General features: G+C 38.5%; 3 protein-coding genes across 3 annotated transcripts in view; 2 read left to right on the top strand and 1 right to left on the bottom strand.

The window, feature by feature from the left end:
- The window catches only part of LOC307255241 (uncharacterized protein), a gene marked incomplete at its 5' end in the record, with an annotated part of 159,863 nt that overhangs the window by 10,968 nt on the left and 124,547 nt on the right, over positions 1–24,348 (bottom strand). The gene's annotated exons all lie outside the window — the stretch shown is intronic.
- LOC307256040 (chemokine XC receptor 1-like) lies at positions 9,089–10,192 on the top strand (the record flags this gene model as incomplete). The annotated part of the gene is made up of 1 exon (XM_080034906.1): positions 9,089–10,192. One exon carries the CDS (start codon positions 9,089–9,091, stop codon positions 10,190–10,192), a length of 1,104 nt encoding a protein of 367 aa, XP_079891032.1.
- On the top strand, positions 11,118–12,349 carry LOC307256039 (chemokine XC receptor 1-like; the record flags this gene model as incomplete). Its single annotated transcript, XM_080034905.1, has 1 exon — positions 11,118–12,349. One exon carries the CDS (start codon positions 11,118–11,120, stop codon positions 12,147–12,149), a length of 1,032 nt encoding a protein of 343 aa, XP_079891031.1. The 3' UTR covers positions 12,150–12,349.

Raw genomic sequence — 24,348 nt, 5'->3', positions numbered from 1 at the left:
TAGAGGTGCTGGCGTGAGGAACAGCTATCAACGCTTACACACTGTCGGCACCCACATGCGCTCACACACACATTTACACACGTTCAAGCAGTAAGAAAAGAGATGTGAAAGCTCAGAGTGATCAGATAATTAAGTGTTACTTCAAGTTGTGAAATACCCAATATTGCTTCACCACGATTTTAGATTAGCTGCACTAAACTGGTTAACATGACTTAACATCTGTCAATTTACAAATCATTTCACCAGCCAGAGGCAGCACAACTATAGTCTTTTCTTTACTTAATAAGTACGTGTTGCCATCAAAACAACACAATAGAATCAACTTTGTTGTTTCTGGGAAACTGCTGTTTGAAAAGTGTAAACAGATAATTAGTTACCTCGCAAAGGTTGGCCAATCCGCATCTAGGTCGTAACCCCTGGCTGCCACATCAAATTGGATCTGGTTGAGCTCATACAGATGATTGATTATGTCAGCAGTGAGGTGAGACTTGAGGAAGGGACTCCGTGCATAATACCAATCACTGCATGGGAAGAATACAAACAAAAATTCAGCCTACAGTATGTGACAATGCATTTAAAATGCAGTTCCTATTCCATGTTGCCCAACACTGTCCTAAAAAATACAAATAACTCATTATTGACTACCCTGGTTAAATAAATATCACAATCAGTTTGATGAAAGACTGAGGAAGTGAGATAGGACTGTGGCAGTCTAAGGTTAAGCTGTGGCTGTTGTGTTTTCTTTAAAATACAGAAATAAGATATAAATCAGGAAGGGAGAGTCTCACTTCCTAAGAGAGGACACACACAGTAAAGTATCTCAATCATAGGCAACTGGAAGGGAACAAACATGAAAAATGTTGTATGTTGTGTGTATATGTACTCTCACCATGTGACCTTCTGGTTTATAAGACACTGCTGCAGGGTGTCAGCAAGGCGCTGGTGGACGAGTGAGTAGCGGATGAAGGCCCTTCCTTTACCTAGCGAGGTCTTTAACTGAGGACACACAAAAACACACACTTAGTATACTTGGACGTTCATATACACAGACAGACATTGCTTAACTGCAATGTGCGCTGACCTTACTCTTCTTTTTCATACCAGCCAAACTATTTCACATAAAGTAGTGGCTCCTGCTTTATGAGTAATCTATATTTAGAAAATTTAAAAAAAACAGTGACAACAGCAAGACAATGAAATACTTATTTTTAAAAAGGTTTCTACAAACTTTTTAAACAAACTACTTTATTCAATCAACAATTTTATTTATATAATAATTTTCTGTCTCAGCCAATTAACAATTAGTAAAAGCTATCCATCCTATTTTCGCAGGGTCCAAATGTATTGTTTTTCCCCACAACAGTCCAAAATCTAAAAATATTTGACTTACAATGATTTAAAACTAACAAAAGCAAAAACATATTGAATCTGCAATAAGCTGTTTTTTTAGGGTTGAAGTATAAGACCTAATCAAAGCAGCTGCCATTTTTTGTTGATCCATGAACTGATTAATCAACTTATTTCAATTCTAGTTTAAATTGTAAAAATTGCGCTTCGTCAAAGGCACAGAACATTAAGGAGTGTCTAAGTTTAAAGTCCATCACTGCATATACACTCACCGGCCACTTTATTAGATACAGCGGTTCATTTTCTTGTTAACACATATAACTAATCAGCCAATCACATGTCAGCAACTCAATGCATTTAGGCATGTAGACCTGGACGGGACAACTTATTGAGGTTGAAAACGAGCAACAGAATGGGGAAGAAAGGGGTTTTAAGTGACTTTGAACATGGCAATGTTGAGGGTGCCAGGAGGGCTGGTATGAGTATTTCAGAAACTGCTGATCTACTGGGATTTTCACTCTAAACCATCTCTAGGGTTTACAGAGAATGGTCCGAAAAAGAAAAAATATCCAGTGAGCGGCATTTGTGTGGACGTAAAATGCCTTGTTGAAGTCAGAGGTCAGTGGAGGATGGGCAGACTGGTTCGAGATGATAGAAAGGCAACAGCAACTCAAATAACCACTCGTTACAACCAGGGTATGCAGAATACCATCTCTGAACGCAAAACATGACCAACCTTGAAGCAGATGGGCTACAGCAACAGAAGACCCCACCGGGTGCCACTCCTGTCAGCTAAGAACAGGAAACTGAGGCTACAATTCGCACAGGCTCACCAAAATCGGACAATAAAAGATTGGAAAAGTCTTGCCTGGTCTGATGAGTCTCGATTTCAGTTGCAAAATTCAGATGGTAGGGTCAGAATTTGGCGCAAACAACATGAAAGCATGGATCCATCCTGCCTTGCACCATTAACCATGCCACATTAAAAGTGACTTAAATCCCTTTTCTTCCCCATTCTGATGCTTGGTTTTAACTTCAGCATGTTGTCTTGACCATGTCTACATGCCTTAATGCATTGAGTTCTGACCATGTGATTGGAAGATTAGCTTTTTGTTTTTATAAGCAATTCAACAGGTGTGCCTAATAAAGTGGCCGGTGAGTGTATAGTGAACCTACAGTGTCTGCCTGTGAGCCCAGACTCTCCGATACATAAGCAGATGGAGGGATATATTAAGTAAGACCCACAGATCTGCCATAAGGAGACCAGCTGGACACTTATTTACGTCATTGACGGACAAGACACAAGGATAGTAAAAGAAGAGTAAAAGTAATATTTGAAGTTGAAATAACAAAAGGTTTTCAACACATAATTAGAAGTAATCTGCTTCTGACTAAACTATGTGATTTCAATGAACAAAATACAGATTCTGTAAAATCCCAGAGGAAACTTTAAACCACCGATATGTTTTGCTAATGAATGAGCGTCAATTAGAATCAAATTAGACGTGTGGTCTCATTGTGCTTATAAAGTAGGATGTGTTCAGTAATTATCTCTCTTGTGTTACAACACAGCTGACTTCTAATAGGGTTTCCACTAACAAGTGGAACAATGGCACTACACTAGAGGCAAATATGTTTGAACATTTTTAGTCCACAGTTTAAGCTTAGCTCCTGAAATGTAAAGATTTCCTGCTTTCCTCACCATTTATCATATGATAAAACAAATATATTTCTGAAACAACGATCTTTTGCATACCAGTGCTGCACCACAATTCGCCACTGTGACATTATCAATTCACTTTGCTCTTGCTATTATAGAAAACAATTTTAACATTTTAGTAATACGCCATTGTTAAAGTGATAGTGCTAATATCATAAACAGGAAATCAGAAATAAAAAAGGACAGTGAGTTGGCCGATTTCTATTTTCATGAGGATCACTGAAAAGATTCACATCATATTGTTAGTCAATTACTTACTTAAGTTTAGCTGAAATGACTGGTGAAACAAGAGATTACAAAATGTAAGAATGTTGAAAATATTTTGAAAATTGATTCAACAAAAAATACTTTTTTTCAAGCAAGGGACACAAATGTGCTGGTTCTATCTGCTAAAATCTGCATTTTTTGAGTGAAAATTATTCGATGTTGCAGCCATATTAGACAGAATAACATGGTTTGTATATGTCAATAACTCCCAAGGCAAAAACCTAAGGGAACATTTCATTTGAAAATAACTATTTAATATACTCTTTGAAACTTTTTTCAAAACCAAAACATCTTAATATCTGGCACACAGAAGGTTCAAGCTACAGATTATATATACTACAAACTAGGTCTAATTAAACTACAGTTATTACGGCACGAAGCTCACCGCTGTGAATTCCCAAGATAGAAAGAAATGAGGTACAGAAGATACAGGCGTAAAGCAGCAAGTAAATTAGCAGCACTGAGTCTTACCGTACCTTACAGAGCAGAGGATTAGACACATGGTTATATAGTAGCTGTGTATCTGTGTGTTTGTTTGCATGGGTTGCACACCATGACAGTGTCTCGGGGGATTACCTCAGGGATGGACTTAACAAAACGGATGCCATCGTTAGCTCCCTTGATCTTAATCAGGCAGTCGCAGAAATAATCCCAGTAGTCTTTCCTCTGACCAAGAAAGGTTGTCTTCGCTTTCTGGTCAAACTAGGAAAACACAAATTATGACATTATTATTATTATTATTGCATTACCTAACAATGTCCTCAGCAACATGGATTGTATAACAATTCTGTCTGACACTGCTGTTTGTTCACATTGAAATGTATATTATTACAACAAAAGTCCTCTATATCTAACATTCTTTGGTGGGTTAGCTCACAACTAATAGATTGTTCAACCTGTGATGAGGTGTCATTTTTGGCTTTATTTAATGGGCTAACAATAACAACCCACATAGGTTGGGATTCACTGGTCTAGAGCACTGGTCCCTAATCTGTTAAACGTGTGACCCCTTCATGACCGCAATGCTTAGTCACAACAACACCTCGTCACGGGCTGTATATGTTTGAAATGTGGACAATTCAACTAAAATGGACATGAATAACACAAAGATTTAAAAGAAGATGGGAAATATAAAAGGACAAAAAACAGCAAGTTGAGATAAATAAATGAGCACACTTTCGTCATAACAGAAACACTCTAAACAAAAACATTACAGTCATGTTGTAATGTTGCTTTATGATATGATACCATACCTGTAGCAGGTACTCTAGTTTATAGAAGAACTTGTGCAGATTGGCGCTGTCATCTGTGATGGGTTCGCCACAGTCCCTTTGTTCTTTACTCAACTCTAACACAGCATCTGAATAAGACAGTGACACAATTTTCAATATCAAATTACGTTCTTGTGCAAAGAGAGAACCTCCAAAATAGTAGTACATGTTGTTTTTAGCCATTTTTTGGTCCATCAATTGTGTACACAGATACAGTCCATGACTCATTCAGAAAGTGGACATTAAAAAGCATGCAGAGCCATATAAGAGATGAGACATAATATATGGTGTTATTTTGTGTGTGAACAGCTTAATTACCATGAAGATCTCTGATTATCCTCTGCAATTGATTATCTCCAACTGATGAAGAGGAGGCCATTGTGGGGAAAGGGGAGTGAAGTAGTCAGTAGTCAATTCTGAAACAGAAATTATGATTTTTATTTTTTAGATATTTCAATGATGAAAAACAATGTATTGCCGGGTAAATTCACACACAGGCTACAAGGAATTTGCAGTGGTGGTGTGTGATGGTGCACACAGTAAACAAAAACATAAGAGAAGAGATGTACAATTAAAAAAATACTTCAAAAGGAGAAATATGTTAAAGTAGGCCTATCTAAATAAAATTAAATATTCTAGTTTGGAAACTTGTGAGGATGTGTTGATGTAACACATTGAGGATATTCATTGGGAGGGGATAAGTGCCGAAAAACAGAAATAGCCTACATTACAGAATGTGATTGATTAAAAAAAAACATGCAACTAAAAATGGTGGTCTACTATTTGGTAAATGCCATGGTAAACGAAATGTAAAACAGTGTAGGCATATCTGGTTTATATAGGCTATTGTGATGAATTCTGTCCAAACCAATAAGTGTTAAACAAATGAGACACATTATATATTCTGGGGTGCATTCATTTGTTGGTTGACACACTGATGAAGAAAGCACAGTCAGAGTAGTGAAATTCAACATAAGACATTAAACCTCATGACGACAGCTGACAGCCTATCACTATTTGTAACAACAGTATCCTCCTTATAACAAAATATGTATCATTCTTAATCTACCGTCACCACCAATATAGTTGACTTGAATCACTTTGTAACGGCGTTAAAATGCAACAAACCGCGAGATAAATAAACATGGATTATTCCGAGCTGCAGAGCTATCGGACATGCACCTGTTCTTCATTTCCTGGTCCCGTGTTTAATGTAGGTTACATTTTTAGGTTGAAAAGCATCGCAGTTTCATTGTAGATAAAGCGAAACACTTTAACGCTGAATAAATAGTGAAATAAAAGACATACTTGGTGTGTTAAATTGTCCAGTGTGTCCAGTTTGTTGGTGATACAGCAGAAACATGCTACCGCTGGGGGGCGGGCACTTTAGATGATTGACAGGCCCGGCGGATAAATGGGCCGCGCGCAGCAGCTGAAAATCCATCCAAGTTAGGTTGAGAGAAAAATGGTAAATAAACAAACAAGATGAGACGAATGTCCTCCTCATTTCATAATTTTAATACAATGATCCAAAACCAAAATAAGTTCACATTGACTGTATGCGTTATATTTGGGGAATTTGGATTAATAAATAATAATTTACCAATAAATAACGAATGATATGTATGCAAAAATAGGATAGGGTGTAGGCCTAGGTCTATTCAAAATCTATTTGATAGTCTTTTTTTATTATATAAATGTGTTTTATTCATTCTTAGAACCAGAAGATCATTAACTTACTGTTGTCTTCCTGCTTTTCCTGAGCCAGTTGCTTGTTCACTGTCAGTATTTTTCGGTTTTATTTATTGTTTCAATCCATTTCTGTTAATTTAAGATAGGACATTGTACACAGTGTCCAGTTTTTAGTTACAGCAGAAACTGCACAAACTGGGGATAATTTGGTGATAATTTATTGATCACCAAAGGACTTATTCAGGTGATACAGCAGCCCAATGGAAGAAATATGTACAGCTCAATTGAACGTTTTAGACTGTTGTTTGGAGAAAAAGAAAAAGAAGACATCAGCTTTGACTCGGACATTGTTCACCTTTTTGTGACAATTTATAGACAAACATTTTAATAATTTAGGCCACATATCATTAAAGAAAATTATGGTAAAAAGCATCCCTGTTGGATAATGTGTATTCCTGTTTATTATTCAGTTAATTTGCTAATTGTATTAGAACTTTTTCAAGTACAAGCCACATTAAAACTTCAAAATCACATTTAGTATCCTTTGATTCTAGGATCATTTAGAAGTTTGGTCAAAATGACCCAAATACATTCTTATTTTTAAAAGTATAAATTCAAATTATTAATAACGATTAATATTATCCTTAAGTCATTAGGAACAAATTGATTGACAAGTCGTGAACAATTGGAATGATAAAATTAAGCACCTGTGAGATATGACAATAAATATACCTCTGGTGTCCGTGAAGACCTCAGTCGGTAGAATGAGGGTTAAAGTTACAGGTGAAACATGCAGTCATACAAAATGGAATATGTTTGAAATTCTCAAACACCAATCAGTTCCAAAGTGTAACAGGCTGCAAAACAGTTATTGCAGATACATTGTTGAAAACAATGTGCCAAGCAGACGTCATGTGTGGGTTTTCTGAAAATGATACCTGGATCTGAACCGTTTCGCTTCACCTTTTTTGGTCAACGTTACTGAACAATTCCCAGTTACCCACGGTTACAGTGATATTTGCAGGACAGACTCTGGTGTGTGCACAGCGTTTAAACAGGTACGGTATTGGTTTCCGTAATTTCTCAATTAGTTGTTATATTGGGGATTTCTCATTAGGTAGGGCTGGGCAATACTTGAGGTTAAGTTGATGTTTTGTATTTTTCTCAATATATTTAATTAGAGAGGGGGAACATTTTCTAGCTTTAAAGTGAAGGAAAGAAAACATTTTAAGTATATTTTCGCCTTAATCAAATAAACTATTTTTTTCTCGCACAATCCTCAACAAGTCAGTGTTTATCTCTTCATAAATAATACATGTTTTTTAAAAACAGTAACTTTGAGGGTTGTTAATACAGTTAAAATAAATGCTAAGCAGAGCTATTTCCCCTTAAAGATGTATATTAATACATTTATTTTTGTTGTGAGTTGCGTGGACCACAAACAGGGTTCTTGAGGCAGAAATCTTAGATATGGATATCTCAGAACTTACATGTCTAAATATCAAGAAAAGTAAAATTTTCCCTTTGCTATTTGGGTAAACTGACGCTCTAAGATATATGGTATGAGACAGGGGTTCTCAAACTTTTGATAGCTGAGGGCCAATTTAGGAACCCAACATTGGACCGAGGGCCGCCGAAGGAAAAAAAATTATAAAACTGAAATAATTTCAATGGCCAGCGTCTTTGCGTCTTTACAGTTTACATGTATTGGTCAGCATCCAATACTGTGTAATTAACACATTTAAAGTAATAAATGAAGGGCTAGGTCTCATTTCAACCTTGGGGAACACACATTAAAAGCGGGGGTCAAAATTTGAGGTTCGAACACTTCATTTTGTGCATTTTGGTTAATTGTTATGCAGTAATTTGTGTCTTCTGTATTTATTTATGGTGGAAATGTTAAGGGAAAGACAACTCGCTCCCATTGACACACATCTAATGGAATATAAATCAAGGCACTGAGGCATTCTGTATTGCATTCAAATATTTATTCTACTTTATTGTTCAAAACTTTCTACACATTGAAAACGTATCACCTTTTGGAGTGTTTTTTGTAGGACTCACTACTCATGATGCAGCAGCAGTGTTAACTATTATGACACTATAAATTGGAAATAAACAGGGTGGGCTATCAGCAGTCAACTAGGCAGATAGTTCCATGGCTATCAGCAGCTAGCTAACGTTAGTTTGTTAGCTAAACTTTAGGCAAAAGAGTTAGAAACCAGATAATGTTAGCATCCATCCTTAGACACTTGACCTAATCTAATTCACCTTGAATGTGAGAAAGTGCATCGTATTGGGCTTGACAAGCTCACAACTTACATTGGGACCACTACACTGCCTGCTGCACTGCGGGAGGCTGACCAGCCGTCTGCAACGAGAGGCAGAGGCCAGCCGAACTTCGCAAGTTTAATAAGTGGGGAATGAATACAAACAATTAGGAGGGATATTTAAGTGCTTCGACCCCTGTACTGTTTTTACTGTTACAGGGGACGCATCCCCAAAATTCATAATTCAATGCGGGCCGCGGGCCGCCAGATATGGCGGCCCGCGGGCCGCACTTTGAGAACCACTGGTATAAGATAACCCCCTTGTCATTTATCTTAATGTAGTCATGTATCAAGATAATGATCTAATAGGCTATTGAGATATACCTTAGAAGTGTATGAAAAAAAATAGTTTTACAATGTAATCATTAAGTGCTCCACCATTGCCTTTGAATAACATGAGCTGTTTGATTTACCTCCCTTAATAAGTACTATTTTTTTTTTACTGTTCTTGCTGAAGGAATATGGCTCCAGCTGAAGACTTCACGTACACAGCTTCTACAAGCATCACCTATGAGTCAACCTCAGACAGTGATTTCACCTCTGGCTATGACTATGACTATGCAGAATACTATGACTACAACGATGAATTGTGCAACAGCACAAGCTCCGTGTTTGGAACGATCCTCACTCCAGTGTTCTTCTCCATCGTGGTGGTCCTCAGTCTGTTTGGAAACATCCTGGTCATTGTGATTCTAGCCCGGTACGAGAATCTTAAATCCCTCACCAACACATTCATCCTGAACCTGGCTGTGTCAGATCTCTTTTTCACCGCAAGTCTTCCTTTCTGGGCCCACTACCACATGCATGGATGGACTCTAGGGGACCCTGCATGCAAAATAGTCAACTTTGTCCTTTATGTTGGCTTCTACAGCAGCGGTATCTTCCTCATCCTGATGACTGTGCACCGTTATGTAGCTGTCATGAATCCTCTGTCTAACATTGTGTCCATTAAAGGCTTCTACAGTGTGCTAATAGCAGTTGTCATTTGGGCAGTGAGTATCTTGGCCGCAAGTCCAGCCTTCATCTTCACCGAAGTTCAGAACCAAAATCACTGTGTATTCAAGAATTCCAACTGGAGTCTATGGGGAATTTACCAGCAAAATATAATTTTCATAGTCAGCTCTGTGGTATTCATTTTTTGTTATTCTCAGATCATTTGCAGGTTGCTTCGTCCCACTGCCCAAAGACGAAAGAGCAAAACTATCAGACTCATTTTCACTCTCATGGTGGTTTTCTTTGTGGGCTGGTCTCCTTACAATGTAGTAATATTTCTACAGTCATTGTATTACTGGCCAAAACCACCAGCTGACTCACAAACTGTGGCTGCAGGGTGTGGACAATCAGAAAGGCTGCATTACGCCTTTTACGTTAGCCGACTCTTTGCATTTTCACACTGCTGCCTCAACCCTGTGTTTTATGTGTTTGTGGGAGTTAAATTCAAAAACCATTTGAAGAAATTGCTGAAGGGCTGGGGCCACGCCAATAACAGCAACAGCATCGGCAATAGACAAAGCCGACTCACAATCACATCGATGACAAGTGGAGAAGGTGAATTCTCCATGTAGTTGCTACAGAGAATACAAGTGAAATCTGGCCTTCCATGGGGTCCTGAAGCAAGAGAAAGAAAACCTAAATAAAAATACAACTGACATTTCTAATCATGTAAATAAATATAAATCAAGACTTGTAGCCGAATGTACAATGCTGTATGAAATGCTGAATTTCCATATGTCTCTTGATAAGTGAACATATTGTATCTCCTTTAATGAACCCCATTTCCCACAAGCCCTAAACTTATGGGGTTTATGGTGTATTCGCGACTTGTGGGGACGATGGGAAGAACACTGGTTTTCAGGTGTGCTTTGTTAAGTGACCACCGAGTGTACGAGGAGGCTTTTGTTTGACAACAGTGATATGTAATGTAAAGTGTTTTGTCCATAATTTTATCCAATTTTAATAATGTTTTCCAATCAAACTGTACTGTTATTCAAGAACAACGAGCCCTGTGTCTCTGTTTAAATGCATGATCCATCTGAGACAATATAACTGTTTGTAATTCACTATAATCAACTGCATTGTTTTCTTCTCAATGGATTTTACTTTTGATCATTTGTATTACATTTTATATGTATTTGTTGTGTTGTTTATTGGTACATGATAATACCACTAATCACCATCACATATATACCATGTTCAAAATAAAACTCTCTCTATTAATCAGGGAGTGTCTGTGTCTCTGTGTTGAATGTTGTGTAACACTCACTGCTGCTTCTAGGTAATATTAAGAAAGACTTGACACTTGACACCCATTTCGCTTGAATTGAAAGTGAATTCATGCTACAACTGGAAAAACTCTTGCAGCATCTCTGACTGAATGTGAAACAAAAAAAAGAGGAACCCTGACTTGGCACTCATATATCGCAACTTTTCCTCCCCAGTGCAATGCTGCACAAGACTTGACAGACATCCATGTTTCCCAGGTAACCTACAATGGCAAACAACTCCACAATGAGCAATGGAGATGATGTCACCCTCACTGGAGATGTGGTATATTTTTGTCCTGAGATGTTTGACTTTGAAACCATCAGCGGTGCCTTCTTTATTTTAATCTTCATTTTAAGTCTCACAGGCAACCTTCTCCTCCTGTATGTTCTTTTCGTCTTCGAGAGCCTGAAAAATGTGACAAATATATTCATCCTGAACCTGGCGTGCTCTGATTTGATCTTTGCCGTCACACTTCCATTCTGGGCCGTCCATCAACTGCATCACTGGGTCTTTGGTGAGCTTGCTTGCAAATTTACGACTGGCCTGTACTTTGTTGGTCTGCACAGTAGCATCATTCTGCTGACCGCCATGACTGTGGATCGCTTCGTAACGGTGGTGATGCACAACTGTCCAAGCAACACTGCTGGAAGGCAGAGGTGTGCCTTGGCCGCCTGTGTAGCTGCCTGGGCCATCAGCATTGCTGCATCGGTGAGTGAAGCTATCAAAGTAAAGGTGGAAACCTACCGGAACAATGTTTCATTTTGTGAGGATCCTTCTAATGACACTGATGTCAGGCTGGGATATTATCTCCAAGTGTCACTGCTCTTCATAGTCCCATTTGCCATCATGGTTTTCTGCTATTCTGCCATCCTTAAGACAGTTTTGCAGACTTCCAACAGAAGAAGGTACAGGACTGTGGTGGTGGTGTTTTGTATAGTTGCAGCCTTCTTTATCTGCTGGGGACCTTACAACATTTTGCTGTTTATCAGTGTTTATTATGAACATGTAAGTTGTTATGCGAAGGAACGCTTTGATATTGCATATTCTATTTGTCGTATACTTGCTTTTTCTCACTGCTGTATGAACCCTCTGCTGTATATGCTCTCGCAAAATTTGCGAAGGCACCTCTTGCAACTTTTACGCTGCAAGAATGCCATGAGGAAGAAGGAAGAGAGAAGCACTGCCCAGAGCACTTCTGTTAATCAGAATGTGGCGTTCGTGGCCCAAAACTCTGCCGTTCACTTTGGACTTACCTAGAAATTCACATTAAAATTAAACATACATTCAATCTGTGAATTGTTGGTTGTTTCACATCAATGAAATGTAGTTTGTATTTATTTATTTGTGTAGGTTTTACAATTGTGTCTATAGAGGTCTATTTTTGTGTAAAATGATTTTAAATGTACCAAGTAAACTATGAATGTGTATGAAAAGGAAAGATTCCGTTTGTTTGATGATTTGTGCCAATGCTTTCAATGCAGCATTTATGAATGAACATGCTGTGCTGTTAATGTAATCTTTTTTAATAAAGTTATGCTGGAATCTAGTTTAGCTGTTTTCATCTTTTTCTTATCCAAATGTTGTGTACTTGCAGGACAGGGCTGTAATTCAAATTCAAGAGCTTTTCTATGGAAGCAGAGAGCGGCCATGCAAGCATATATAGGCTACGTATATGTTTATTGTTTGTTGTTGTTGATGCTTTTATCTCCAGATCACGGGATAACAAAGTTTGCTTCCACTCATATAACACATAACGGTTGATATAAGCCATCTCAAGATCACAACGGAAATCGGAGGAAACAGCCTTTTGTTGTGATCTGTGATTGTCTCCTGATCTTGAAATAACGGCCTATGATATTATAAGTAATGAGTAGAAACCAGCTTTGTTTCTCTTATGATCACAAGATTTTTATCCCGAGATGATTAGTTAATGGACCTTAAAATGAAATACATGCATGGCAGCTCTCAGCTTCCATACTTTTCTCTGTGAAAAGTCTTGGATAGATTAAAACTATATATTATGATTAAACAGTATGTACTGTATTAAAATCAACAAAGTAATACATGACCAATACACAGATGAATCATGTATGGAACTCAACCACTCTTGTAAATAATATTATACATATACAGTATAATAAATAAAACAAGTTATTTTGAGGTTCATGCAAAATTTGCTTGTAAGGAGGAAGAGTTTAGCCTGGCATTCCCAGACCTGCCACTAGGCGCTGGCAAATTAAATTTGCTGCGCGTGTTGGTCTGGAGCATGGTCTGGAGACGCTCCGTTGAAGCTTATCAAGACTACCAGAAATCTGGTATAACGTTTCAATTGGTTCTATCTAATATGGGCGCGCCAGAGCCCTTTATATGGTGCTCTGGGGAGGACGTAACCGGATGACGACAGTGACGTGCATGCGACGTCGAAGCTGTGATAGTAAACATCAAAGATGGCTGCGGATATGTTGTGTGAGTTTGAGACTGCTTTGGCCTCGACCCTTAACGAATTGGAAGACGGGACTCATAGCTTTCACTAGCAAGTAAGTGGAATGTTCTGTTTTGCCGACCGACAACGGCAAACGTTTAATTGAACAGTTTAACAGCTGTTCGCTAAACGAACGGGGCTTACGTCACTTGTGCATCGCTCTGATTGGTTGTAGTGCTATCCAACTGCGTGCAGTGGCATTTGAAATGCACGAGTAGGAGCCGCTGTTCTGACATTTTCTGCTCCCTCGTCAGATTTTGCTACCTATCAGAAAATGCTACCCTACGTCATGGTAGCGTATAGACAATTACCTCATCAAACGATGCATCCATTACAGAATCACGTTATTTTACACCACTACTCACCCTATGTAGGCCTACACACAGTGTAGGCCTACACTGTAGGAATATGGGGAGCATATTTTGATGCTGTTAGTGTTTAATAGCCTATATCAAATTATGCTACCCTATCAGAAAATGCTACCTCACGTAATTGGTAGCGTATTTGATCTGTAGACCCATTAACTATCAAATAATGCTCCCACTACAGAATCACGTTACTTACAACACCACTACTCACCCCATGTAGCCTACACTGAAAGCTGTATATTTTTATGCTACTTTATAACGTTATTATAGATTTAGTAGGGTATAATGTGAGATCAATTGTCTCTATCAAATAATGCTCCCGCTACAGAATCACGTTATTTTACACCACTACCTATGTACACCCCCCTCCCACCACCACCACCGGCGAAAACTTTCTCCACTCCGAGTCTGGTAAAGTTAACACATAGAAAAGCCTATCATTTTATTTCTATATTCAGCAGCAAAGCCAGTGTCTACATGCTCACAGGTCAAAAGGCACAATTTAAACATATGTGTAGCATAATTACGCAGTTAAAAACATGTTTTGAAGAAAATACTCGGTAGCAAAAAAAGGTAGCAGAATCTGACGGCTGCTCACGCAGGATTGTTATTTTCGGAATGCGCATGCGCAGAACCACTAGGGAGCAAAATCTGACGGGTAGCAGAAAATGTCAACTCACCGCCCCTAGAGTTGGAAATTACTATTGATCGTCGCCAGACCCTCTATCGTTCAAGATATCAGGGTCAGGATTTCCAGGCTAGGAAGAGTTAATTGTGCCAATAAAATGTGGAAAAATTAAGAGGTCAGGAAAATTGTATATATAATTACTTTAGTAACAACATTTTTTTTTTCAAATGATTATGAAAAAAACCGCATATCTCCATAACCATTTAAACAACTGTAATTCTTACCACTTAAATCAACACTTAAAATCACATTGTTGCGATGATTTTACTGCACTGAACAAGTCAACCCACAAGATGGCAACAAAAAGGAAGTAAGGCTGGTGGTGAAACCTTCAGGTCCATTTTTAAAAAGAGATGAAAACGATTTTTTTTTGGTTATTTTGCATAATATTCATTTACATATTGTGCTTTAATGTTAATGCAATGATAGTTGCTGTTCTGAACAGTTAAGTACAGACTGTTGTTGAGATCATTCAAACTGTATAAAACAAAGTATCTGAAAAGCCTTTCCTGTATGTTTTTAATGTTTCATTATAGGCCTGTGTTTTTTTTAATGATGATCAATTTCACACAAGTTGTTCAAACTCTTCAATTACTTATTTAAATATACCGTTCATTCCCGTGGCCAAAAATGAAAGATGAGGCCTTATAAGTGAAATAAATGAACCTCCAGGACAGTGTTTTTGCTCGCAAACTGTTGTAAAACATTTGTCAGATGTTATATTTCCATCAACACCAGTTCAGTCTCTGTCTTCATACTGGATGTACAAGCTCCAATTAACCAAGCACTGTTCCTTGTGCATACACTCTAACTGCAAATAAAGCGATTCTGAATCTGTTAAAATTATTTCCTCTTCCTGCTCTTTTCCTTCACCCAGGAGTGACCTTGTCTATGTGACACAGAGTAAACAAATTTGCTCTCAGCAGCAGGATCAATAAAATATAACAGACGGCATATTTGTGATTAAACTCATAGCTTGCCAAGCAAATCTAACTCTGCCATCCATTAGCTTTTCGTTGCTTTTCTGTTAACCGAAAATCCCAACAGTAAAGTAATTGAGCTTTAAATATTTCAATCATTTTGTATATTTTAAAAACCTATATTATTTCCCCTCTTCTGTGGTCCAAATCTTATAACTTTTTGTACATGTGACAAGTTACTTTTTGAGCCCTGTCAGTGCATGTGAACATGGCTGAGTAGCAAGGCCCTGATGGCTCCACGGGGGGTCCAGAGAAGAGTGTATAGGGACAGCTCAGTGGGCCACTGTAACAGCACTCATATCTCTCTCCGGGGGCAGATTAAGCTTAATTAACTAAACCATCCAGCACGCTTGGATGAATGGATACAAGTCAAGGGCAGAGCAGTCACAGGCGTGCTCACACATTCTTTGGCAGGCACTCGGAGAAGGTTTTGTGCCGGATATTATCCATGTGTGTGTGTGTAATTGCAGCAAGAAATTGGATAATTTAGCTACAATAAAGTAGAAAGTACAAGTCAATAATTAAAATAATGACATGTATTTATGCAATGAGTAAAACCAAACACCTGTCCTATGGACCTGCATTGTAATGCAATTTGGGCCCATAACACGGTCTTGCATAGTATCTCATGTTACAATGTTCTGTCTTTGTTGCAAATAGCTTTTTGACTTTTACTGATAAAGGAAGTGATCAAACCTCAGTTAGACTTAATCTTACCTTGGTGTATATCGCCAGCTGGTGGTAAAAGGACTTCTATTTTGCTTTCAGTTTAAAAAAAATGCAAAAAACAATATGCAGGACGTTTATTGTAAGAAATGACAAGAGATAACAGAACAAGCTAGACAAATACAATAATAGATAACCCAACCCCACGGAGCGAAAATAGAAAAAAGACAATCTAAGGCCCCCCATTTCTTATCTCCTACTCAGTGCAATCCCTTTTACCAGATCGGTTTCTTCGCAAATGATGTTGTTGTTCAATCCTGTTTTTAGCCACAAGCTAAACAGCTGTTGCTGTTTTCTTATGTAGTCTCTGTTACTAAGCCTGCGTGGCCCTATAACATCCACTCCCTGTTCTTCTTGTCTCCGGGGCAATTTACCCTCCTTTCTCACATTGATATCTCCCCCCTTTTATTTCAGTTATCTGTAACGATAATTGCTCCAACCATATGTGAATTTAATTCATGCCTTGAAGAAGTGTAAATGTGTGTGTATTTTGTGCGTATTGCTAATAAAGCCTCATTGCTTGTTAATCTGGACTGTCAGGGAAAATGCGTGCAAATCAATTAAGTGTGTCAGCCTTATCATTGCAAACAACTGTTTTGGCGAAGAACTATAGATGACTTAATCCTCGCATGACATACACTGGCATGTTTGACATTTCACTAATGCACCTCATCCTGATTGAATTTGTCATGGGAATAAAATGTTTTTTAAAAGGATTAGAGACACTGTTTTACACACGCCCTTACCTCGCGTATAAATGCAAACGCACACATCTTTGCTTTGCTCAAACATTAGGGTGATATGTTTATTCTTAGAACAATATGCATTTCAGAGATTATGGATTTAGAAGAAACACTTCTCATGCTGCATCTTGGCCTTTATTTTGTCACTGCAGGGCTCCACTTCTCCACTAGAGGGGACATAGGTATTGGCATAATGCTGTTTGTTTCATTATAACTGGGACAAATTATTGATTGCAATTTGATGTACTCTTTATATTAGACACAAAATAATTTACTATTCTAGAACTTATAGACAAAACAGCTGTATGATACTGCTTTAAATACATTTCCATGTTTCTTTCTTTGTTTTTTGAGTCTATAACTTTTTGGGCTGCCATTTTGTATTCAAATACAAATGTTCACCAAAAAGAACAAATGCAAATGCAGCCTGTCTGTGAACATCCCACACCATCGTATCTCATATATTTTAGGGTCACCCTCCTCTACTTACCTGCTGTTTTCAGATAGAAAAACACAGTGATTAACTGCCATGGAGACTTAATTAACAAATCAAACATCTGGATATTCATACTAGGCCTACTGCAAAGGCCTAGCCGCCACTTGTAAGACTGGCCATTTGATGTATCAAACAGTGTGTCCTGATGTTTCTCGCTTAATTTTTCCCATCTGCCTTGTTTTTTGTTTCTTCACTTTGTTTTTTAACAACTTCTCTCACTTAGCAACTTTTCACTTTTAATGCTAATGACCAAGTGTTTTATGGAGGACTGCATAATGACTGAAGACAAAGATTCAGACAAAGATAAGGTCCTTGAGAAAACATAGCGATACATAGCAAGTGAATTATTGTGGCCATAAATCATAAGGCCTCCATTAGACATGAAAGTGGCTGTATTCCCAGGCCATTGTTTTAAATGTTGTTTTCACCTGAACATGTTTTTTTTAAGTTAGTCAATTCAGTCAATTGTACACAAGGCGCATTTAAATGTGTCTTTCCGCATATCCCCTCTCAAATGTTCCATTTCGGAGTGGGTCAGAGTGCAGGGTCAGCCATAGTACAGCGCCCCTGGAGCAGTTTTGGAGTTAATTGTCCCGCTCAAGGATAAATTGGTAGAAATGGTGGACACTGTACATGTAATACCAGCCACCACTTGTTTTTACAAATAACACCCTCCTTTTGATGCCGATGCCATCTTACCACCCTGTTAGCCTACACATCAGATGTTACACTACTGTCGACATTTGTCAAGGAATAACATAAAATTAACATAACATGACAAAATGACATCAATAAGTGGCCGAATTTTCAACAAAAACAAATCTAAATGTAAAAGATTTATTAAATAATAAGGATTTTAGATACAAGTATGTAGGATATTAAAAAAAAACATGTGTTAAATCGTGAAATTTGTCATTGTATTAATAGGCAATATAGAGTAATATTTATTAAGTTTGACTACTATACTACTTATGCCATATGAGATAATCTGGTTTATTGTACATTCAACATCACTCATGGTTTTACTGCTTTCACCAAACTAATGGTTTAACAGCAAATGTGGACAGGCTGAAAATGTTCAACACTGATAAAATGAGAACTGTGTTCATGAATGTATGATGATCACTGTTTTCATTTCATACTCTTAATGGCTCTTTTTGAAATTAGAAGGAAACTAAAATGAAGAAATAAATCTTCTAAAAATGTTTGAAGAGCCAAATTAGGTGGATATGAATTGGCGCGATAATTTTAGCCTGATGACAACAATCTAACTTGAATCATGTCATGCGATGACATGATGTATGAAAATATATCCTACAGCTTTAGTACGTAACTTCTGTTGCCCCCATGAGACATTCTAAGTAATTACAACAACACTGTCTGCGCTCTTACATGAAGTAAGCCTTTTGTCATCGCAAACATGGATTTAATTCTGCCAGGTTTTTTCTTAGCAGTAGAATTAACAACTGAAAAATTTCTCCGGCTCCTCTTGGGGTTTTTCTGAGCTCCTGCGCCAGTGTCGGGGGGGCGACACCAGTTAGTGAACGCTGCCATACTGACAAATACAGAGAGAGTTTTGTAGAGCTGATAGGCCAGCTAATCAGCTAATTGTCAATTTAGTTGGCTATGGCTTGAATGTTACCAACATTCATTGATATGAAAAAGTTACGCACTAAAGCTTTAAAGTTATTTGGCCAAAAATGACAGATAAGGCCATTTTTTTTCAAATCTGTATTCCCAGGACATTTATTTATTGAGCTAATAAACTGAATATAACCTCCACATCAGGTGTTTGTATATTTCTGTCCAACATCACATCATGCCAGATGATAACACATATCATAACATATATGTTCTAGTCCAAAGTGTTTTGCCTTTGTACTATGAATTTGAATTTTTTTTTAAAAATTCTTCGATTGGTCCTGATGAGAACTGGACCCCTAGACCTGGCACTGACTCCTCACTGCTCTACCCACTGAGCTAATATCCTACAGACCATGCTTTTTTGGCTTACCCTGCTTTATCCTCAGGCTGCACCAGCTGCCGTCTACCTTCCGACCACACTCCACAGCCCTGCAATGCTGTCCTCTACCTGCTCCGTTCCTCCTCATTTGTAGGTGTTCTACTATCCCCTGTTTTTGGCCGCAACTTTTTCCAAAAGGTGAACAGAAGTGATTTCCAATAGCACCGTGCATGACTAATGGTAGAAACATGTTAAAATCATCGCAGAAATGTCCTTGGGAAGACAAATGAATTTTCAGCAGAATAATTAACTTAATTAACAAATTTGCATGCATATTCATCAGGGCCATTGAAGTCTTTCCAGCTCAGCTTGATGAACGTTGCTGTGTAATAACCAGCTCATTTACATTCTGCCATCCACTGCCATTTGTGTGGATTACTGAGGAAAGCTATACCGTGTGTGTATGTGTGTGTGTGTGTGTGTGTGTGTGTGTGTGTGTGTGTGTGTGTGTGTGTGTGTGTGTGTGTGTGTGTGTGTGTGTGTGTGTGTGTGTGTGTGTGTGTGTGTGTGTGTGTGTGTGTGTGTGTGTGTGTGTGTGTGTGCGTGTGCGCATGATGCTTAGGATATGTGCACACACTTTTTCTCTTTCCCTTAACATGTTACAGAGAACGCTTGATGAATTGATTTGACATACTGTTTTGTTGGATATACACCCCAATATTGGACCCAGCTGCCTTACCTTACACACACATACACACACACACACACACACACACACACACACACACACACACACACACACTCACACACACACACACATACACAGCATTTATATATGCACATATTCATACACACTTACCTTGCGTGAATGTGACTTATGGGGGCTTGACACGGTGTGTGTGCTCTACACCCATATCTCCTTGCATCCTCCTCCCCACCCCCCCTCTCCCTCCCTTCTCTCTGGTGGGCAGTTCTTGGCGCAGATCCTGAGTCGTAAACCCTCCTGGGTTGCCAGACTGTGCGTTGTTAAAAAACGTGAGGCCCTCCGTACCCCCTCCCCATCTCTGCAGGGCAATCTTTAAAGGCAGCAAGGTGTGACGGCACAGACTGGCAGCTTGGCAGCCATGCCCGAGGATACCAACGCTCCGTCAGCCGTGAACGGGCACCATCACATGGGCTCGCCTAACTAATACGCTCGCCCGTACATGTGCCTTTCTCATGCCTCATCTGTGCCAGTCAGAGACAAAGGAATTCATTAAGAAATTTCACGTGACGTTTTTTTTTTTTTGGTGGGTGATTTTGCCCGTATATACTGCAGTTAATTGAGGGAATTTCACACAAACTAAGGTAACTGAGGTAGAGATTATCCAAATGAGTTTGGTAAAGTTAATTACACTCACTTGGCTGCATGTGCCCTTGATCATGGTTGGGTAGGGAACAACAGGGAAACTTGTTTTAAAGCTTGTGCACGGTATTTCTCTAACAATATGTTTCTCATTCTCATCATGGATCTTTCTCCACACTCCAATTTAGGTGCCACTGAACACTGTTAGAAAAGAGAGACACTTCCCAGCAGGTAACTCAGCAGCCTGTCAGAAAACTGCTGCACCAGTAACATTATCCTATGAACTTAAAAAGGAATGCAAGGCGACTGCTTTTGCACCTTTAGCATAACCAATATGGTGTACTGTCCTGAGATTTTGCAGGAGCAATTATCACATTTATTAAAGGCAAAAAAAAGGCATTTAAAAGAAGAAGAAAAAACAGCATCACCTGACACATGGAAACTTGTGATATTCAGCATACTTTCTTCCCTTTAGCCTCTTTGATACTTTCTCCTACGCTTGTTCTGCAGACATATGTTTGACACTTGAAGCTGTTATCATAGCTGGAAGTGTGAAAGAGAATTGTATGCAGCTATTGAGTGTTGTGACAGTAAGATGCTTTTGAGATACAGAATTGGCATTTTCAAGCCTTGTGTGACACTGCAGTGTTAGTCTTCCATACTGATAACAGGGAAAGCCAAGTTAGAATATTCATATCTTCCGGAAATAGTTTGGAGGATAAGTTGTGTGATATAATAGATAACGTGCTCATTGAAAGACTTATTGCATTTTTAATGACATGTTTTACTCGTAAAAAGAAGAAAAAAAAAAGCAAGTATTTATTGTGTTGTCTCACCCTCTTTGTTTTGATGCTTCCACTGAAGCAAGACGAATACAAAACACAAATGGACCATTAAACTGACCTTCAAACTGGGCCCTATCAAAATGTAATGGCTGTCAGAGCACTGATGGAAGCACACAGCCTGTTTCCCTCCAGTGAGGAAAAACATAAAGAAAATACACATCTGATGCTCATTGTCATGATCCTCCTTTTTGAAATGACAACACAGCAGTGAACAAATCAGTGAGAACCTGGATCATAGAACATGAAAGGAGGGTTTGTATGGATGGAAACAGACGACTCTGCCCTGCAGACTTGCTGTGTTGGCCTTCTGACGTGCTTTTTCTATAATAGCTGCAATACATTATCGTTCAAAGCTTGTCGTCTGATCCCCTGGCTAACCCTCCCCCCCCCCCCCACTCCACACACACATACAAAAAACACACAATCCTGTTATACCAGAGACATGTATGAAGATAAAACGACACCACGACGGGATAGAGGATTGAGTCTTCAAGGTATATCTTATGTCGGTTTCACAAACATTATAAGAAAGGAGTATTTCCATTAGCTACCGAGAACTTGGCCAAGTCTATGAGAAAATAAAATCTTGTAACTTCTTTGTGTCCCTTTCTTTTGAGTTATAGAGGAGGGGATGGGAGAGAGAGGGGGGGAGGGGCTATATTTGACGATGGTACTGTTTGATGGTGCAATTGATGAGAAAGTTCTGAAGAAAGTCCCAAACCCTCAGAGGAATTTGATTACCTCCATCCATTATCTGCACAGTGAGCAATCGCGAGGCTCACCATCTGTCATCCGTTTCATTTGCATCGTCAACACCTGCCCTGCCTGTTTATGCCTTCACATTTTTTATAAGCTGTCTTTCATGGCGGGGGGAAAATGTTGACTTTTCCTTCTAAATACATTAATTCCACAAGTTCAAAGAACATATTGAAACCAAACCACTTGGTTTATGTCTGATAGAATTTGGAAACTCTCCTTTTTATTGCTGCAGAGTTAATAAAGAAAAAGAAAAAGAAAGAAAAACCTTCAGGCTGTTTCACAGCTTAGTGAAAAATGTTTCATGTCATAGATAGATAGATAGATAGATAGATAGATAGATAGATAGATAGATAGATAGATAGATAGATAGATAGATAGATAGATAGATCACACATACTCACACCACATCTTTCTGTTTGTTACCAATGCTTTGAGCTGCATATAGTCCCTCTTTTCTCCCTCCCTCCCTTCTCAATCCTCCCCCATCCATCCATCCCGTCTCCCATATCCCCAGGTGGTGCCGACGGCTGCGGGGCCCATTAGCGACAGAATTCCTGCCTCCAGCAGGCCATGCGTGTCCCGAGTGACACATTTTTGGACCGACACCAAGAATCCAACCCTCCGCAGACAGCTCACTTCCCTACGCACTCACCACAACAGTGTGTGAATGTGTGTGTGTGTGTGTGCGTGCACGCGCATGTGTGTAGTGTGTAGTTTGTATGTGTGCTTGTGTGTGTTTGTGTGTGAGAGAGAGAGGCCATGCGAACACAGCATGAGTCCCACAGGAAATGCTTGAAAAGGCAGAATGGGACAGATTGGTGATGGCGCAGAATGGACTAGAATACTAACAAGAGACGCAAAGATATTCTACATACAAAGATCATGTGTCGATAAGATGACTCTCCTGCCAGGTTGGGACCATTTGTCACAGTCAGCCTCCACAAAAAAATATTCTCCCATTGTGCCTCTGCATGTCTTACAATGTGAACCGTGTGGAGTGAGACTCTTCCATAAAAAAAAAACAAATTAATTGGATTTCGCTGATGTACATTGTTGTTTGTCGGTTCTCTTTGCCAGCTGATGCTCGTGTACCAAATGTTATCCTGCTCAGGGAAAGAGAACGACTTGAAAATGCCATTTTCTTATTAAATTCTGCACACACGACATTCAGTGAGAGGAGGTGTCACTACAGTGATTACCCCCATTTCAAGTGATCTACACGAGTGATATTTAAAGCTCTATCAAGACTCTTATTAATCATAAGGAGGAGTGATTATGAAACAATGCGTTAGGAGTTAAGAAAGAGCAGTAAGTCCTTTTAGTATAGATATTATGAATGGATTCTTTCTCCATACTAATAGATAGTTAATTATGTACCTAATGACTCCTCACAAAGCGCTATATAATTAGTCTAGATGAGCCGAGAAAGTTCCTACTTGTTCTTACATGTTTAATGTAGGTGATTTCTCATTTCCAAATGGGAATGTGGGCGATGGTGGTGTAACATTAGTGTCAGACGAGATACTGATATCTATCGATCCATCTATGTGTCCATGTGTAATAATAATAATTCCTAAGTATTCCTTTATATATTTTTTTCCTTTCTTCCGACTTAATTAAAAAACTAATAAGTGGAAAAGTACTGAAGTGGTTCTCCTTCCTTTTGCCTGATACGTCAACTCTCACATCTGATTAAAATAGAAAAGATCTTAAAGTCTAAAAATATGTTACAGAGTGATATTACATTTCATGTTCGATAAAGTTTTTAAATTGATGTAACAAATGAATGACTAGATGATAAGTATGTCTAAAAATGCTCAGGAATGCTTGTCTATCTATCTATCTATCTATCTATCTATCTATCTATCTATCTATCTATCTATCTATCTATCTATCTATCTATCTATCTATCTATCTATCTATCTATCTATCTATCTATCTATCTATCTATCTATCTATCTATCTATCTATCTATCTATCTATCTATCTATCTATCTATCTATCTATCTATCCATCTATCTATCTATGTCTGTCTAACTATATCTTTTTCACACTAGAGAT

Source organism: Ammodytes marinus (assembly GCF_949987685.1).
Source record: "Ammodytes marinus genome assembly, chromosome: 9".
In the NCBI taxonomy this organism is placed as follows: Eukaryota; Metazoa; Chordata; class Actinopteri; order Uranoscopiformes; family Ammodytidae; genus Ammodytes; species Ammodytes marinus.
Note: the sequence above shows the minus strand (reverse complement) of the source record. Positions and strands in the feature narration are given on the sequence as shown.